Source organism: Gobio gobio, assembly GCF_949357685.1.
Source record: "Gobio gobio genome assembly, chromosome: 25".
NCBI lineage: Eukaryota > Metazoa > Chordata > Actinopteri > Cypriniformes > Gobionidae > Gobio > Gobio gobio.
The window spans coordinates 24,834,445-24,853,572 of NC_137121.1; the positions used below are offsets into that span (position 1 = coordinate 24,834,445).

A 19,128-nucleotide genomic window follows, 5' to 3' on the forward strand; every position below is an offset into this window, starting at 1 on the left:
AACCTGTATGAATTTCTTTCTTCTGCTGAACACAAAAGAATATATTTTGAAGAATGTCGGACAGTTGATGGGCCCCATTGACATCCATAGTAGGAAAAAGAAAAACTATGGAAGTCAATGGGGCAAATCAACTCTTGGTTCCCCATATTCTTCTAAATATCATATTTTGTGTTCAGCAGAAGAAAGAAATTCATACAGGTTTGGCACAATTTAAAGGTGAGTAAATGATGCGTATATTGGCCAGATTTATATATAATTTGAGGCTGATTACAAAAACAAAAGTCTCACCGTTAAATCCATGTCCCAATCACTCAATTATAATAATGTTTTCATTATTATTTTATGTAGCCTATATGACAGACTTGCATTGCACATGTTGCACTTAACTGTGTTTTCCTTTTTGAAGTGATTTCAAGCAATTCAAAACCATCGTGGCAAATCAACCATCGAGGTGCATCTGAAGTGTCTCAAATAATCCATAATCCATAATCCATCAGCTTGAATATATCGGCCAAATTTTCGTATTGGGCCATATCATTAAAAATGAGCATATATCGGCCGAAACCGATATGGCGGCCAATATATAGTGCATCTCTAATCTTTGTGTTTTGATGGTGTAACAATACTATCAATTAACTTGCCGTAACTCTTATAGCTCAGATTTTACATCTGACCAGATGCTTGTCATATTAGTGACTCAACATATTATTTTTTTTAAATGTTAAAAAAGACCATAGTTCAGGGCTCCAGACGGCGACGCCAGCACCTGATTTGGTGGTGCTGGAGGATGAGTCATAGTTCATTTAATCATAAAATTACTATTGTTAATAAGTGCAGTTACTAATAATATTACATGTTTATTGGAAATTTAACAGTGAAGCACTGGGCTTTAATTGATATGCAGATAAAATTAACTTTTATTAACAACAGTAATGTGCAAAAAACATTTTTATAGGGAAAATTTAAATATTGTACTCTTATTAAATGTACCAATATTCTTCAATAGTATCATACTGAACTGACCGACAGCTTCAGTGATTATAAAAGGAACGCTTGTTACTTGTTTTCTTTACTTGTGTAAATCGGTCACAATTCGAAAGTTGTTGTTTTTTGTTTTGTTTTTCCTCATGAAACTTTTACTTCCTACTTTTTTCCATATATTAAGGAGTGAAAATGGCTGTCAATAAGTGCTCCTCTGCCGCCATCTACTAGTTATAGTGGTAATTGCATGTCTTTTTAAAATAAGTGCTTGTTTGCCATTTAAAGGTGCACTATGTAACTTTTCCGTCCACTAGAGGTTGCCTGTTCAAAACGAAGGCGTAGTTTGATGACGCCACGTTTGAGCGCAGAATCTTGGGACATGTGGTCTTCAGCTCACAGCCGGTGGAAAATAATCGGGATAGGACTCGGGCAGAAATCATGTTCATGCGATTATTAATGTTACTGTAGTATGAAGCAGAGCAGGACCAAGTGTTGTGGAGCTGAGCAAGGCCGCCGGAGCGATTGTTAACAAGATAACCTCAACACATGCCTCGTGAGCAGCGGGACTTTTATTATGCCACAATCGCTGGCGCCATTGCTGCTTTTCCGGCCTTGAGTATGAGGCAACGCAGCTCTGTTTATCATATTAGATACATCTGAGTGTGTTGAAAATGATGTTATGACGTTACACTGTGCGTTCGCTCGGCGGCTGCTATGACACTTGATGCACACTGCAGTGAGTAAAGCGTTTATGCAAAATAAAACTGGAAAACGAGGGTAACGCAGATATGATGCCATCGACAGGCGACTCCCTCACACGTCCCGGTTCCTTGGTTAAAATAGCAGTTTCTCACTATTTACAAATAGTTGGAAACATTTGGGATATTGTAAGTACCCAACTGAACAAAATTATATCACACACCTTGTGCTTTTTGGATATTTTACTGAATTTTTTTTACACAGTGCACCTTTAAGTTGCCTACAGCTTTAAACTTTTAGCTTTACAAATCATCACATTAAAAATAACATTAAAATTGGATAATATTTTGAGCTTTGAATTGCTGGAAAAAGCTTGAAGTCCCTTGAAAAGTGCTTGAATTTCACTCTCAAAAGGTTGTACATGAATAATGTAGAACATAAACATTCAACAATTTCTTCCACAATACCATTGGGTGTTACTATATGGTGAATGTTTATGATTTGTGGAATTAAACCCCTGAACTTTGTTCATGGCAAAATGGTTTCTCCTGGTTTCCACGTCAGCTCTGTTTGATCTGATATCTGCAGTTTATTACAGAGAATTCTGCGCCGAATGCTTCCACTAGATCTCGCTGCAATGTTATTAATTCTGTGGTGAATTCAAATGCTTTCTCACTGCATCTCCCAGTGCTGTGTAGTAACGGTGTCACATGATTGAGATCGTCCCGTGTGTGTGCTCGCACTCCGAGCTGATACACAGTCCACGCAACGGTACCCTTTTGGTCGCAGGCTGGAGCCCTGTAATTATTAATGTGGCAGATGAGTTTGATTTGGGCTGGGTTTCATTACAGGTTTTCAGATTCAGTTTGATTCAGATTCATAAGCTATCGACTTTATTCAGTTTGATTTGATTCCATTTAATTCATGAATATTTCAATTACTGTATTTACCAAAATGTCACCTTTTTCTATATCTGAAATGTGCTGCTACTTGATGGTAAATTCCAAGACTAATTCAAACCGGTAATTTGTCTTTTTGAACAAAACAACTGACGCATAAGAGTCAATCATTTTAGCAATTGGTTTCATTGCATAATATATGTGGAGCATAAAATTCAAAAGCTTATATATTTAACTTTCTTTACCATGCATGAGTTATGTAGTCAGTTGTACTTTATTGTTCAAAATAGGATCGCGGTTCTGGTCTGACAATGCTAATTTTGGTTTACAACCACTGTTTTAGGAGGACTTGCCACAACAATTTTGCTGCTTAAATGCACAAGCTTCATAAAGCAGCATTGAGTTTCACTGCAGTCAGCAAAATGATGTTTAAAATGATCCAGCTTCTGCATTTGCCAGGTAGCAGGGGCAGCCTGCACTTCTCCACTGGTCTTGTGTGTTTGGCCTTTGACAGTGTAATCCATGTTGGCCCGTCGGGACTCCCTCCCACAGCCTGTTAACGTTGTCCCAGAGGCTCGGTAATGATCTGATGGCCTAGTCCTGTCTCATCCATTAGCATTGCTACCATTACGTGCTATATGGTGTGTGCGACCACCGCAGAAGGAATGCTTTGTCTCAGTAGGTCTTAATGGAAGCTTGTGAGCATCAAGTAGCCAATTATTCAGGATGATATCTGCAGATACCGATAGAAAGGAAAGGCTAATGCTGGGAACTATACAGGGAACCCTCTCATTTGGTACATTGCTGTAATATTAGAGGTTAAAATTGACAACAGAGCCCAAACTATTTTATTTTCAGATATTATAACTGAAATGTTTGTACACTGTACACCTGTTGCACATAAGCAACTACATCTCTTCAGTATTCCTGACAAATTGACTTTCCTGAGCTAAATGCAACAAAATGACGTGCTAAAGGATGTTTTATTGATTGAGCGATTGAGACATGATTTATTTCGGCAAGTTGTACTGTGTTTTCAACATACCTTTTGATTTTCATGCATGTTTTTAATGCTAAAACTTGTATTAAAGTGAAAAGACTCTCTCTCTCTGCTGCCGCTTGAACTGAGGTGCTACAACAAGCTGTCACGCGCCATTTAAGAGCGTCAAAACGCCATTTATTGTTTGAATTTCATGATAAAATGGACAGAACTTGAAAGCTCAGACATTGTTTCTTATCAGAATTAAAGCACACCGATCTTTGCATTTATTGGATGGGATGCGTGCGACAAATAATGTTTGGTGTAGGGAAAAACCGTGGTCCTTGCAACCCTGGCTTCAACTACAGGTGATTCACAGGTCAAAGGGGTCATGAACTGCATTTGGTTTCATATTGTTTCCTGTGGTGCACTTATTATTTTTTTCTTCTCCGTTATGTCACCTGATGGAGTTTTGGTTCCTTGCCACTGTCGCTTTTGGCTTGCTCAGTTTGTTACACTAAATATTCAAATAAATTATATTAAAACTATATAAACTATATTACTGATCTGCCCGCATTGTCACTGTATGATAATTGAAATGAGCTGGATGACATCACTGTTTTCTCCAAAGCGGCTGTATAGCCAAATCAAATTCTATTGGATTATTTTCCTGTTTAACACTGTGAAGCTGCTTTGAAACAATCAGCATTGTAAAAAGCGCTATATAAATAAAGGTGACGACTTAAACTGTTAGTAATATTATTATTTTTTTACATAAAATGTCATATTTGCCAATAAAAGGCATTTTTCTTACCCTGATTTTAGCCCTTAGTGTTGATTTATAGCTTTATATTTATTTCTATGGCATTATATTTAGATCTATGGCATTTAGATCTATGGCATTATATTTAGATCTATGGCATTATATTTAGATCGTGACATGAAAGGTTGCAGTGATGAGCATTGGAGCCGATCACAGACTTGTTGAGCGCATGAATGCAGTAATCTCGTTCTCGTCATTACAACTCGATTTCTGCACACTAATCAATGCTTTCAACATAACTAACAGTGCAAAGTTGCAAACACACTGTAAATAAGATATTTGTTGATTTTATTACTGGAGTTTTGGCACATTTCCCGAAGTCAGTCACTGATAAACTCCTGCTGTTTGATTGACAGCTCCAGCGATTGTAAAGGGGGCGTTCTTTGATCGCTTTCTATAATTTAATCAGTTTAAATAACAGATTAATTTCAGGGTTTTTCCTGGGTCAAAAATGGTCTTCGGTGGTGGCTGACAGACATGGTCATCCACACACACACACATACACACACACACACACGCACGCACAGTAAAAAAGTACCCTACCCACGTGATCTGCAAGCGCAATACTGACAATACATTTTAAATAAATTCAAAGAAAGTTTGTAACTTTTGCTTATCTTATTTTGATCCCACATGAAAAAATACTGTAGTATATTATAGTAAAATTACTCTAGTAAATACTATAGTGTTTTTTAACCGTACTATAGTAAATATACTACAGTAAATTAACAAAGTGTAGAAAATACTATAATATACTATTATATACTATAGTATTTTTTCATGTGGGATACCTTGATGTTTGTTTTTGTTCCTCATTTGTACACTATTTACTGATAATTGTTTTGGTATATAATCATATCAATATTAAAAAGTAGTAATAAAAAAATGAACAAATAGCCAAATTTTCTGCCATATACAATTTCATAAAATGATCAGCTAGCTAACAACAACTTTGTTCTGGGTTCACCTCACTCCAGTCTAAACTACATGATTTATAGGCTATTATTTTACTACACATTATGAACATAAATAAGCTGAAAGACTGTGAATAATTACAACTAACTCTTACACCCACTCTTGCTAAATGGGGTAAGCACACTTGTTCTCTTCAGATGTGTTCTGAGTAAATGATTAAACTGATTCGTGAGTTCAGTGTTAGACAGATCAGTTGTTCTAACCAGTCGTTAAAATGATTCGGTTCAAAGGAGTCATTAGGTCGCGAATCGGACATTAGCAGACGCTTTGTGTGTGAATCCCGTCTATTAGAACATCGCAAAAGATTTGTCAACACACAGAAAACACTTCATAACCGGATAGGATTTGTTTCCCGTTTATTGAAAGTATGGTTTATGTCAGCTGGTCAGAGAATCAGTCAATGTTTTTTGAGCGCATTTCACACCCAGCGGTAATTAAAGGAAAACATCGTCTGATAGCGCCACGTGCAACATGGATTCGGTCTTCCGACCTTTTGATTTTGATTAACGTAATATGGGAAATATTAGAAAGCTAAGAATGCTTATTTTAAAGACAGAGAGAGTGCGAGCGAGGGAGGAGCTCTGATCGTTCTCTCTAACACTCAGCATCTATTCTACATCATTCATAAATCACAATAACTCATCACGTAAAGCTTTGGCGGGACAAAAATTTGTTTTGGCGGCCGCCAAAAAATTTTCAATGTAGGAAAAACCCTGAATTTACTAATCTACTAAGAGAAACAATGTAAAGTTGACCGTTTAGTCGCTAGTTTGATTTGCTTACACATGGACAAAGAACATCTGACTGTACATGAATCATTAGAAATCACTGGTCACAGATCAGGCTGTAGAATTAACAGGTACTTGCGTGTTGTCGCATTACTGTGTCGAATCCATATGGTAAAAGTCTGTTTGCAAAGCCTGCGCCGAAATGGCGTAGTAGGTAAATCAGTTTTTTTTTAAAAGTAGTAGGTCAGTGAAATGTACCGAATACAAATAAATAATGCTGAACTGAGACATTCACATTGTTGACAATAAATAACCACATTCCTAGCATTAGGATCCTTTGGAAGGTAATGTTATTTTTGGCCCAGTGATCCTGTATCGCTCTCCTTGTCATCTCACTAACACGCCAGTGGGCGGGGCCACAGTTGCAATGATGAAGTAGGTGTTGAGGCGGTCTTTCACCTATAGGTCCATTCCACAATGAGTCCACTGCTTTTGGACTAACAAGGTAGTTTTCAGTTCTGAAACTTGCAGCATATTCTTATAGTATGATGACTATAAGATATCTCAAAAGCTCAAGGAAAATTGTATTTCTCAGTTCATGATCCCTTTAATGTTGCTATTTGTTTTATTGTCCCATAGACAGCCTTAAAATCAACACATGACCTATTCTTCACACACAGTATGAGCTGCAGTCTATAAACATTTTCCTGCCCCCTTTTGAGCCGTCAGCATTTGTGGGGTTTGGGTGTCACTGTCTATGTGACTTGTGTGTGAACATCAGTGCGTTTTTATCTGATCTTGAGCATTTATAGCTGTTCCTCTCTTCTGTGCTCTTCAAGGCTGAGAGTGATGTAGCTTCCCTGAACAGACGTATCCAGCTGGTTGAGGAGGAGTTGGACCGCGCACAGGAGCGTTTGGCCACTGCCCTGCAGAAGCTGGAGGAGGCCGAGAAGGCTGCTGATGAGAGCGAGAGGTTAGTACAGCACTCTTGTCACTCGCTTTACAGAAAGCATACAATAGTGTAGAACTATTGTGTAGATGAAATGCGGTTGATGTAGATTTTCAAGGTTATTTCTGTGCAGAACTAGTCGAGTCTCATTTGAATCTGTTTTAAGTGAGTGAATCATTCTTGTTTGCTTTTCATTTAAATGTCTCCTTTCTGAAGCATGTGACTTCTTTCCTGCCTTCGAAGGTTGAATATACCATAAAACATTTTGAGTCTGAATGTGACTTGAGCCGTGCTCATTAAAGCTTCTTGATTTATGCGGAATCTCATTGGTGAGCAAACGAAACCAAATGAACATGGAATCTCGTTTGTGAGCAATCCAAATGAACGCCATATTGTGTTTCTGAACTGAACTGAACCAAATTAACCTTGTGAGAGAATCAAATGAACGCAGTATCTCATTTTTGAATGAACCAAACCTAATGAATGGATCACTCATTCATTTTGAGTCAATGAAAAAATCATTGAATAAATCCAGCAGAATCTCACCAGGGGAAAAAAACGAACAGAATGAACACCGTATTAAGTTTGTGTACGAACCGAACAGAATGAACACCATATCACGTTTATGAATGAACCGAACAGAATGAACACCATATCACGTTTATGAATGAACCGAACAGAATGAACACCATATCACGTTTATGAATGAACCGAACAGAATGAACACCATGTCACGTTTATGAATGAACCGAACAGAATGAACACCATGTCACGTTTATGAATGAACCGAACAGAATGAACACCATGTCACGTTTATGAATGAACCGAACAGAATGAACACCATGTCATGTTTATGAATGAACCGAACAGAATGAACACCATATCACGTTTATGAATGAACCGAACAGAATGAACACCATGTCACGTTTATGAATGAACCGAACAGAATGAACACCATATCACGTTTATGAATGAACCGAACAGAATGAACACCATATCACGTTTATGAATGAACCGAACAGAATGAACACCATGTCACGTTTATGAATGAACCGAACAGAATGAACACCATGTCACGTTTATGAATGAACCGAACAGAATGAACACCATATCACGTTTATGAATGAACCGAACAGAATGAACACCATGTCATGTTTATGAATGAACCGAACAGAATGAACACCATATCACGTTTATGAATGAACCGAACAGAATGAACACCATGTCACGTTTATGAATGAACCGAACAGAATGAACACCATGTCACGTTTATGAATGAACCGAACAGAATGAACACCATGTCACGTTTATGAATGAACCGAACAGAATGAACGCTATATTTTGTTTGTGAACAGAATGAACACTGTATCACGTTTGTGACCGAACTGAACCTAATGAGCATCGTATCTCATTTGTGAATGGAATGAATGCCATATAACATTTGTGAGCAAACCGATGAAATGGCAAACAGTATGGCTGTGTCTGAAATCGCATACTCTTTTGAGTAGGTACTTGACTAAGTAATTACTTCACAACCACTAAAACGGATAACGTCATTCTAAACACCGCCTTTAATCCCTGTGTAGGCCACTTTGTGTGGCAAGCATTTTTATTTTAAAAAGACATTCAATTACCACTATAACCAGTAGATGACTGCAGAGGAGCACTTATTGACTTATTTCCACTCCTTAAAGGGGTCATGAACTGGCTTTTTAAAAAAAAGTATACTGTTGTCTGAAGTCAACTGATGACGTTTGCGTCGTTTTTACATTCAAAAACATCATAATGAATACGTTTTTATTTTCTGCCTTGGTTTTGAGGCTCTCTGAAGAAACGCTCTGTTTCTATGGGCGTGCCGCACTGAAGACTTGGAAGTAAACGCCCACGGCTATGATTGGATAAGATTTGCATATTTAATGAGCTTAAGCTCCCCTCAGTACATGTGGGAATTGAAAGCGTTTAGGGAAACGCTCGCAAAATATCTTTATCAAACAAACACAATGATTTCTCTCATGCACCCGCGATTGATTGGAATGTTATTTTTTTTATTACTTTGCTCACTCCTTCAAGTGAACTGTATTAGTGGACTAACGTCGGGAATAGTAATTGAGGGTTTAGGTGACGATTTCGGGTCAACACACGATGACAGCGTCCTCATGAAAGTTTGTCAATTGTATGTGTTTAAGACTTACCAGTTTGAACATTCAAATGATTTTACACAATTCAATAACATCAATATGGAAAACATGGCACTTCAGTGCTCAAAAGCTGTTTTCTGTGACACAACTTCTCTCTTACAACACGCGAGCCCTGAAGCCAGATCACTTTCACTTCACTAAACTTTGTCAATTGAATGCGTTTTAAGGCTTGCCAGTTTGGACGTTACATTTTTAGAGCATCTGTGGTTTATCATTATATTGAGCTACTGTGCTGGTGCATTGTGACACACGAACACTCATACAGACAGTAGCTCGCACGTCACGTGAAGATTGCGCACCAAGAGGAGCGCAGAAACTCAGTCAAAGTTGTCCTGTAATTTATCACTAAAGTAGCTTGTAAACTCAAGTTATTGCATATTTTTCTACTTTTGAAGTAACTACATACAACGCACAGCTTCACAATTAATAACGGTAAGACTAATTCACACACGTGATCTCTTTCTTTAATGCATTCAAATAACTACTCTTACGGTGCTAATTTCAAGCATATTTACAGTACATACCTTGTCAGTGAACTATGAGGGCAAGAAAAAAATCATTCATTAATCGTAATCGAGGTGATGTGTTCAATTAATCAAGGTTTTGCTTTTAGGTCATATCGTCCAGCCCCAAGAAGAACATTGGTACTAGGGCTGCATGATTAATCGAAATCGAACCGCAATCGCAATTTGGCGTATGTGCGATTATGAAAGCGCAAAGGCTGTGATTTTAATTAAATAAATAAATGCCCAGCGTGTCAGTGAAGAGCGGCTCTGTAATCAGTAAACGCTGCTTCGTCTGAAAGCACTGCGAGTTTGAGCAACATTTGTGTCAAACATCTTCACAAACTAGTAATGCGAAGCATTCATAAACCTGTTGTCCAACCAAATACAACGTTTAATAGCATGTTTTAACTCACTTCATATAGTCAGTCGAGCTGATGTGGCTTCTTAGCACAGAATGCTAATCAGCACTGCATACTTTATTATTATGAAAATACCCGAGAAGGCTTGGAGAACTCAAATACATCATATCTTGTCACAGAAGTATTATCTTCATGTTTAATCAGTCAAAGCGTGTCTATCTTCATTTTATTTAGCCTACAGTGCAAGCTTCACATTAGGGATTTCCCATAAGGATTTCTTGAAAACAAACGATTACTTCTCTGGCGCAAATGTGCCATTACTGCTCGTGGGCGCCCTCTGGCCTCCAGTATGAATGACACTTTTGGGTAGAAAATAAGAAAAATAAAACTTCTCTCTAAATAAATTTATATGACAATCCATACGTTTTTCTTCAATGTACAGGAGTTTTAATCCCCACAGTGGATGCATAAGAGGCTCATATTTCATATTATAGACTTAGACTTTAAGAAATTGATATCACCGATAAAAAGCACAGATTTGTATAATTGTTTTTTACAATAAATCCTTAGACCTTTCTAATGATTTTTAGTCATAGGCTGTCTGCATACTAACAAGTAACCCATCATTTTTATTTTTCTGTAAAATATAAATAATATTATTATTATACTGTTATATTTATTCTTAAATGCTCTATTTAAATTTTGTAATAATGAATGTTATTGTAATAGTAATATTTCTTATTTTTATTTAGCAATAATAATAATCATAATTATTATTATTATTAGTCACAATATATAAACACAAAATGTTATATACACAATTTTCATTAGTAAAAATAAATAAATAATAATAATCGCATTTTAAATCGCAATCGCAATTTTAACCAGAATAATTGCAATTAGATATTTTCCCCACATCGTGCAGCCCTAATTGGTACATTTAATAAGAGTACAATATTAAACTTTTCCCAATAATTTACTGTTATTAATAAGTTACTTTCATCTGCATATCAATTCAAGCTCACTGCTTCACTGTTAAACTTCCAATAAACAGACGTGTAATATTATTAGTAACTGCACTTAACAAAACAACACAAAATAATAGTAATTTTATGTTTAAATGGACCAAATCATGTGCTGGCGCCAACATCTCTAGAACTTGAGGCCAATTTATACTTCTGCGTCGAGTGTACGCCGTAGCTACGTCATAGGCTGTGTGTTACACGCGCTGTGACGTACCCTGACATGCACCTCTCCAAAAATGTAACAACGTCAATTCTACGTGGACCGCAAACGCTGTGATTGGTCTGCCAGAACCCCTCCCTCAGGGGTACAAAAGCTCCCTCTGCATGTGTAACTGCGCGTCGCCACGGACCAGGACCCAGAAGTATAAATGGAAATCAATGCGTAGCCCACGTGTAGAGGCTACGGCGCAGGTCTTGCGCAGAAGTGTAAATCAGCTGTTAGTGGCGCTGGTGCCACTGCTCTCAGATGTTAGTCTGGAGCCCTGTATACAATAGGGAAGCATGCGATTTCGGATGCAGCCTGTGTCAGGTTTGTGAGTGCACTGAATGAATGGCATATCTCGGTTGTGAAGGAACTAAACTGAATGAACTCATCACTTTTGTGAGCGAACCAAATGAATGCTATATCTAGTTTGTGAAGGAACTGACCTGAATTAACACCATATTGTTTTTGTGAGCGAATTGAATGAGCTTTGATTGTGAATGTAGCGAATGAACGCCTTATGTTGGTGAGCGAACCGAATGACGGCATGGATCTTTTTTTCCGAATGAACGGCACTATGAAACGCGTTTGTAAGCGAATCAAATGAACGCAGTATCCAATTTGTGAACAATGCAAACCTAATGAATGGATCACCCATTCTGGATCTATGAATGAGTCATTGAATCCCTTTGGTGAATGATTCAAGTTATTTGAGTCACTGGGATGGATCCAAATTTTAATTCTACTTTTTAAAAAAAAATGTAATTTCTCTATTTTAAATAGTTAAATAATGTGAAGCTCATTCCAGACACATTTAAATTATAATCTTCTCTTGTCCAAGGTACAAACAGAAATAAAAGGAATTTTAAATGAATAACCTTTCAATACTTCAAGTATTTAATTCTCTGGGCTGTACAAATATATACATGTTTTATTCAAAAAACTGTTTTGCATTTCCAGCTAAGCAACTATTTTGTGAAATGCTGCATATCACCATGATAATTGCGTATGGCCATGTCATAGGAGTTTGCCCATACTGCCCAGCCCTAGTATGTACAGTATGTGTGTACAGAGCTATAGTATACAGTGGTGTTGTGTAGTACAAAACAATGTAGTGTGGCATTCTGCAGGACTGTCAACCTGATTCACTTAAGCAGAACAAGTCAGTTGATCTGGTCCACACCCCGTCCCTCCCCCTCTCGCAGTAGCTGTGGTTACTGTGTGCCGAGGCTCCACCGCTGTGTTGCTATTGAAATGACAACATGCTGCCACTTCCTAGCCTGCACCGCACATCTGGTGCCCTGCATAAAGACTGTTTGTGCGCGCGCTGAGGGATGTCTGTGTAATTTGCTAATCACTAGGGCCACAAACTTACATGAGTAGTTCGTAAACGTTGTAGTTGTATTTAGGCAAGCATTATTATGTATATTTTTAGTGCTATTAGTCGCATCCAAAATAAAAGTTTGTGTATATAAATATAAACATTACACATTTTTCTTAAATATGCGTGTATATTTATACATGCATAATAATTGTACACTGTACACACACATTATGTAAACACAAACTTTTTTTGGATGCATATTTAATCGCGATGTGACACCACTAATATATGAAATAAATAATAATTATATGCATATATACATACACATGTTTTAATTTTAGATATTTTTAATTTATGATAATATAAAGTATCATTAATATATAAAATATTTAAAAACATTTAAAATGTTTAGGTTTTTTGTTTGTTTAACCTTGTTAAAGGACAGACAAGGCTTTCTTTTTTTTTTCTTTTTTTTTTTTAATAAAGCCCTTGAAATGTCTCTGCATATAGCATAAAAATCAAGGGCATTGCAGACGGTTGTTATTGTGTGATGCTTTTTTTGGCCTAAACAACTGACGTGAGCTGTTTGCGTAGAGTCAGTTGGTTTCTGAATAAACAGCAATTTGTAGAGGCACTAGGCTGCGTTTCCCTTCCTTTGTTTGCCCACACAGAGGCCCTCTGTCTCGGCCCAGTGCGCCTGCATAGAACCACTCTGTACCGAGACCTGGTCTCGCTCTTAAGTGCTTTTTCCCCTCTTATTCATCTGCTCTGACAGTGACCGTTCTGACATTATGAGAAAACGTGGGGTTAGAAACCAACAGCTCAAGAGAACTCTGCTAGAACGGTGTCCTCGATTCCAGAGCTTGGCTGCAGACAAGCTGGAGGCTTTGAATGTAATTTGTGGCGAGTTATCGATCCAGACTGAGTCGCAGAGAGATTGCTTTCCTCCTTTCACTTCATTTCTTGTTTCCTCCTTTCCAGAGGCATGAAGGTCATTGAGAACAGAGCTCTGAAGGATGAGGAGAAGATGGAGATCCAGGAGATCCAGCTCAAGGAGGCCAAGCACATCGCTGAGGAGGCTGACCGCAAATACGAGGAGGCAGGTTTCCTCAGCCGCACATGCACACACAGGAAAAAAGAAACAAATGACTTCCTGCCTTGTCACATGACCGCTCACAACTAAAGTGTGATCAAGCAGATGCTTGCAGTTCAGCGTGAACTTTTTAAGAAAGATTTGCTGTGTTTTATCATCTGATTAAATATAGCTTTGAGGTTTTGTCTTGTTTTTTTTTGTCTTTTGTCTTAAAAAAAAAAAAATTGTGTTTTAGTTTTATTTTTATTTTAATTTGTCTTGTTTTCATTTGTATTTTGTGGTGTCCTGTTTTGTCTTCGTTCTGTCTTGTATGTTTTTGTCTTGTTCGTTTGTCTTTTTTTTTTAATTATTATTTTTTTTCAGTCTCTTGTATTTTGTTTTCATTTTGTCTTTTGTTTGGTCTATTTTGTTTAATGTGTAGAAAGTGTACTTTTCTTTCTTTATTGGATACAAGTTCAGGTGTGTAATTGTCCCATGATCTGGCCTGTGTGTGCAGGTGGCCCGTAAGCTGGTTATCGTTGAGGCTGAGCTGGAGCGCACAGAGGAGCGTGCCGAGCTGAATGAGGGGTACGAGGTGTTCCCACAGCTTCTTGCATGTCTGCATACATATACATATTCATATTGATGTGCATGTGCCTGACTCTCTTCATACACTCACACAACCTTACAGATTTTGTCATGATGCATACGCACAGGACACATTCATAAGATGCTAACTAGCTAGTAAACCCCCTTACGTTTCGGAGGTGAAAGAAAGCAAAATGTAGTAATTGATAGAGATGATAATATTAATAATAATTAAACCAGACTATGATAAGAGCCTCTTCTGAAGTGCCAAAGTGTCAACATTCAGTACACACGGTTTGCCCCGCCCCCTGCTTTTTTTGGATTGGTCCATTGTTTAAACTGACACGAATCATGCTTTAATGCGCTATTTTGTAACTAGACATTAAACTTTGGGTACTTCTCAATACTTAAATTGATGCTTCCTCGTTTCCTTGCTCCTACGGCCTCAAGCCTGTGATCTGGAAACCGATTGAATTACGTTATCTGAAAGGACATTTTAATTCTCTGATTTCACCGTGAGGAAGCTTCCTGAGGAGCCATGAGCGAGGATACACGGGTGTATCCTTCCCTCGCATCCTAAGTGGGTGGAGCTGAGACGCGAGAGACGGAAACGAGGATGCGCAAATAAGAAATGAGAAGCGCCTTTGCATTCGTGAATGGCATCCTCAGGCCTTCAGTCTATCCTTGCATCCGAATAGACCTACTTCCCTACCCGGCTCTTATGTGAAAAAACATAAAACATTAGACGAAAAATACCTGGATGGCATCCTACTTCCGCTGAGAATCACTTGTGACGCACATACCGACAATTACTCAAATGTAACACAAGAATGTGTCCTGTGTTTTACATCCCCTAAGAATTTTACTCCCATTTTGCTGTTGGCTAATACCTGCCTCACATTCCTGTTTTTGTTGTCTTATATAATGCCTTATTTTTGCACGCACCGTTAACTTGCATGTGGCCCGCGTTTGGAATGGCCTTCCTCCTGCACACGCACTAACAGAAACAATCGAAGATTACAGGATGAGCTTCGAGTGTTGGACCAAACCTATAAGTCATTAAAGGCATCTGAAGAACAGGTACTACTGCACATGACTCCATTAGGTCACACACATCTAACTGTCCCACACATCTAACTGTCCCACCTGAATGTGTGAGCCCTGCTTGCTCCCTGTGCAGCCTTATTTGGTCCATCTTTTTGTTTGTTTGTTTGTTTGTTTGTGAAGCTTTTGTTTTCACGCCCTTCTAACTTGGCAGGAATGCTGCTCCTCGAACGCTTCTTGTAAGGTGTAACAATTTGCATGCAGCCGATCGTCATGGCACATTCCTGCTGTGTTAAGGGGATTTCGGACTCCCCTTGTCCTCCACCCCTGTTTTGATTGATTTTTGGGTTTTTGTTTCTTTTGTTCCTCTTTCCTCTCTTCCGGTTCCCTGATGTCAATCCATCCTTCTCCTCTCAATGTACCTTTCCTCCTCTTTGTTCTTCCTTCCTCTCCTCTGCGTTCTGTGTGTAAAACACCAGCAAATGCTCTGAGCTTGAGGAAGAGTTGAAAACTGTGACCAACAACCTGAAGTCCCTGGAAGCCCAGGCTGAGAAGGTAGGTGTGCTGCTGCTGCCCCAGGCACACCATCCACTCCTCCTCCTGAACCAACCGGGATAACCAGTGTCTCTTAAATGTTTCACAATCCATCTTTGTCTGCAAAATGTCAGTAGATGGTGTTACTTCCTTTGCTGACAATACCATCTTAATTTTCTGATTTCTACTGCTTTGCTGCTGGTTTAGCTGGCGCATCAGCATAGCCTTTTTTTAAGCTTGATGGTCTTTCTGATTGACTAAGAAAATCTTGTTAGCAGTGAAGTCTGGTTAAGCTGGTTAAGAAGCCTAGAACGCAACACATGCTGGTGACCAGCTAAAGGCCAAGGTCGTCTTCAGCAGGAAGACCCGTTCACTCCAGAACGATTACTGTAACGATAACTCTATTAGCGTCTACACCAGCGGACGAGAACGCTCTGTTTGTCATCTGCTGCTTTAATAGCCCAAGCTCTTTAAAGCAGGATGGATTCTGATTGGCTGTCAATGTTTTTGTTCATCAGCTGGGAAAAAATTGTTCTGAATGTGATTCCAACGATATTGTTGGATAATGGTTATATAGTTATCGTCCTTAGTGTGAATGGGCCTTACATATGAAGTGAATCAATCAAATACAACCGTGTACATTTCTATACCATTGGGTCTCACTACCGAGTTTTCTGAGTAGTTGTTTATGGGTCAATGACGAATAAGAATAATTTTTTTTTTTTTAAGATAAAAAAAATAAAATAATTTTAAGCAAAAGAGTTTTAAAATGCATTTTTATGTCCAAAAAATGTATGGTTTTGATTCATATTGGTTTTACAGCTTTTAAGACAGCATTAATTCATTATTAAACTTAAAGATTTCTGATTTTACCACCCAGAAAATGTCAGGTGGTGCGACCATATATTAATTTAAAATGATATACAATATACATGTGAATCATTGTAAAATGCATATCACATGGTAAATTCCCTTTCCCTTTTCTATGTATTGCCCTTTTAGTCCAATTCATATAAACGGACACTTTTCTATGTGTTCAGAACACAATTTTCCATAAGGAGTTTTTTTTTAAAGTTTTTTATTATTTGTATACATTATATAATGGTTTACATTTATATTTCTTACTTCATTTTGCAATTGCAGTGGGAATTTATACTTTTAAATGTAAATTTGCTGGTTGCACCACCTGACATTTTAGGTCTTTGAAACGTCAAATTCAATTCCAAAACAATTAAGAGTATCTTATAAAGGAGATATTGTAGATCAATTTGATATGACATGTATTTTTTTTTTTTTTTTTTTAGGAAAATAATGAATTCGGACACAAAAAAATACATGTCATGTCATTGACCCTTATACAGGAACCAAAAAATAATAATTATTTTTTGGTTCCTGTATAAGGGTCAATGACATGACATGTATTTTTTTTCAGGAAAATAATGAATTCGGACACAAAAAAATACGTCATGTCATTGACCCTTATACAGGAACCAAAAAATAATAATTTTTAACAACAGTTGCCATTATTATTATGATGATGATGATGAATAACTTTTCTCTAAGTTATATGGGATAGTTCACCCTAAAATGAAAATGAAATCATCATTTACTCACCCTGGTGGTGTTCTAATGCTGTAAGCCCTTCTTTCCTTTATGGTGTACAAAAGGAGAAAAATGTTAAAACAATGAACGTGTCCTCATTCATATAACGGCAGTTAAAAAGCTTGATGCTGGTCGCCATTCAAAGATGCAAAAGTATCACAGAATGGTCCCGTGCGACACGATGTATATTTCATGTGTTTCTGGGGGTACATGATATGAAATTGAATGTATTATGTAATGAAAATCCTGACCTTGGTCTTTGATCTTCTGTGTGTTTTTGTGTGACTCTGTTTGCCCCGTGTTCACTCAGTCTTGACCCTGAAAAAGCGCACAAGTTGAGAAGTTAAGAAGTGAGAAATCAAGATTAACAAAAACGTGACCCGACAGGCAACACCTAGAAATCTCCGTACCGGATCTCAGAATGACAGCTGACAGATGTGAACATGATAACTTCTTGTTACTATGAACATAACGGATATAATCACCTCTTTTTTTGTTGTTGTTGTTGTTAATTCTGATTTCTCACAACTTTTGTGCTTTTTCTGGGCGAGACCGAGTGAACTGCAGCAGAGTCACACTAACGCACATGTCACATAGCCGTACACTGAAGACCAACGGCCAAGGTGAGGATTTCGTTAAATACATAAAATTCCATATCGTATACCACCAGAACACTTTGAATGTGTCGCATGGGATCATTCTGTGATCCTTTTGTGTCTTTTTTAAAAAGCTTGATGCTTGTCGCTATTCACTGCCATTTATATGACTGAGTGTGAGTGGTACACATTTAAAAGAAAGGACATGCAGCATTTGAACAACACCAGGGGGAGTAAATGATTCTTTCTACAATAACAACTACTCTTAAATGTCTTGCTGATGCAACCAAAGAAGATATAATTGAATATTGGCTACACAATCCATGATGTAATTTACAAAATCCTCATAGGCTTTTTGTCACTGTACATAAATCTACTTTTTTTTTACCTAAGTTTATTGGGTGAAGCACTAATGTAGAGTTAAGTGGTCATGTGTGCTGGTTTGTCTTGATGTTTTGTGGTTCTTGTGATGTCTGCAGTACTCACAGAAGGAAGACAAATATGAGGAGGAGATCAAGGTCCTTACTGACAAACTGAAGGAGGTAAGAACTTCTTTATCATAGGCTTTTTTTTAGGCTAGGCTAGTATAACCATTGTTATCTCCCAATTCTGTTCATTTAAATGTTATTGTCTAGAAGTGACTCAGGGCGATGTTTTTGTTCGCTGCAGGCCGAGACCCGTGCCGAGTTCTCTGAGAGGTCAGTCGCCAAGCTTGAGAAGACCATTGATGACCTTGAAGGTACGACTTTCATTCACTCGTTCTCTCATTTCAGTGTCATCTCAGCCCCTGCTGAATTTTCATTCATACGTGTGATTGTGACGTATTCAGGGAGAAAAGCGTTTTCGCTTCAGGCCATGAAGCTTTCAGCCTTTTATTTCTCTGTCGTCATGCTTGTTTCTCAAACCTTCCGCCCCGCTGGCTTTCTTTCAGCTTCCTTATCGGTTCAGTCACACAATTAAGCATTACTTCTTTTTGAAGAGACCAGTCATTTAGCAGAACCACACACAGACTTCACATTGTTTTGTAAGATGACGCCGGTGTTGC

The 19,128-nt window shown here is 37.9% G+C and overlaps 1 protein-coding gene across 19 annotated transcripts in view; it reads left to right on the forward strand.

Annotated features, from left to right (window-relative positions):
* The window catches only part of tpm1 (tropomyosin 1 (alpha)), a 40,463-nt gene that overhangs the window by 9,387 nt on the left and 11,948 nt on the right, over positions 1 to 19,128 (forward strand). For 13 of the 19 annotated variants that reach the window (XM_079808717.1, XM_079808716.1, XM_079808718.1 and 10 more), the window contains 6 exons: positions 6,924 to 7,057; positions 13,629 to 13,746; positions 14,237 to 14,307; positions 15,831 to 15,906; positions 18,563 to 18,625; positions 18,753 to 18,822. In XM_079808717.1, the coding sequence (XP_079664843.1) occupies positions 6,924 to 7,057; positions 13,629 to 13,746; positions 14,237 to 14,307; positions 15,831 to 15,906; positions 18,563 to 18,625; positions 18,753 to 18,822 (532 nt within the window). Of the gene's footprint in view, positions 1 to 6,923; positions 7,058 to 13,628; positions 13,747 to 14,236; positions 14,308 to 15,311; positions 15,388 to 15,830; positions 15,907 to 18,562; positions 18,626 to 18,752; positions 18,823 to 19,128 lie in introns of all 19 variants that reach the window. The other 6 variants (XM_079808719.1, XM_079808720.1, XM_079808704.1 and 3 more) reach the window with 1 other exon arrangement.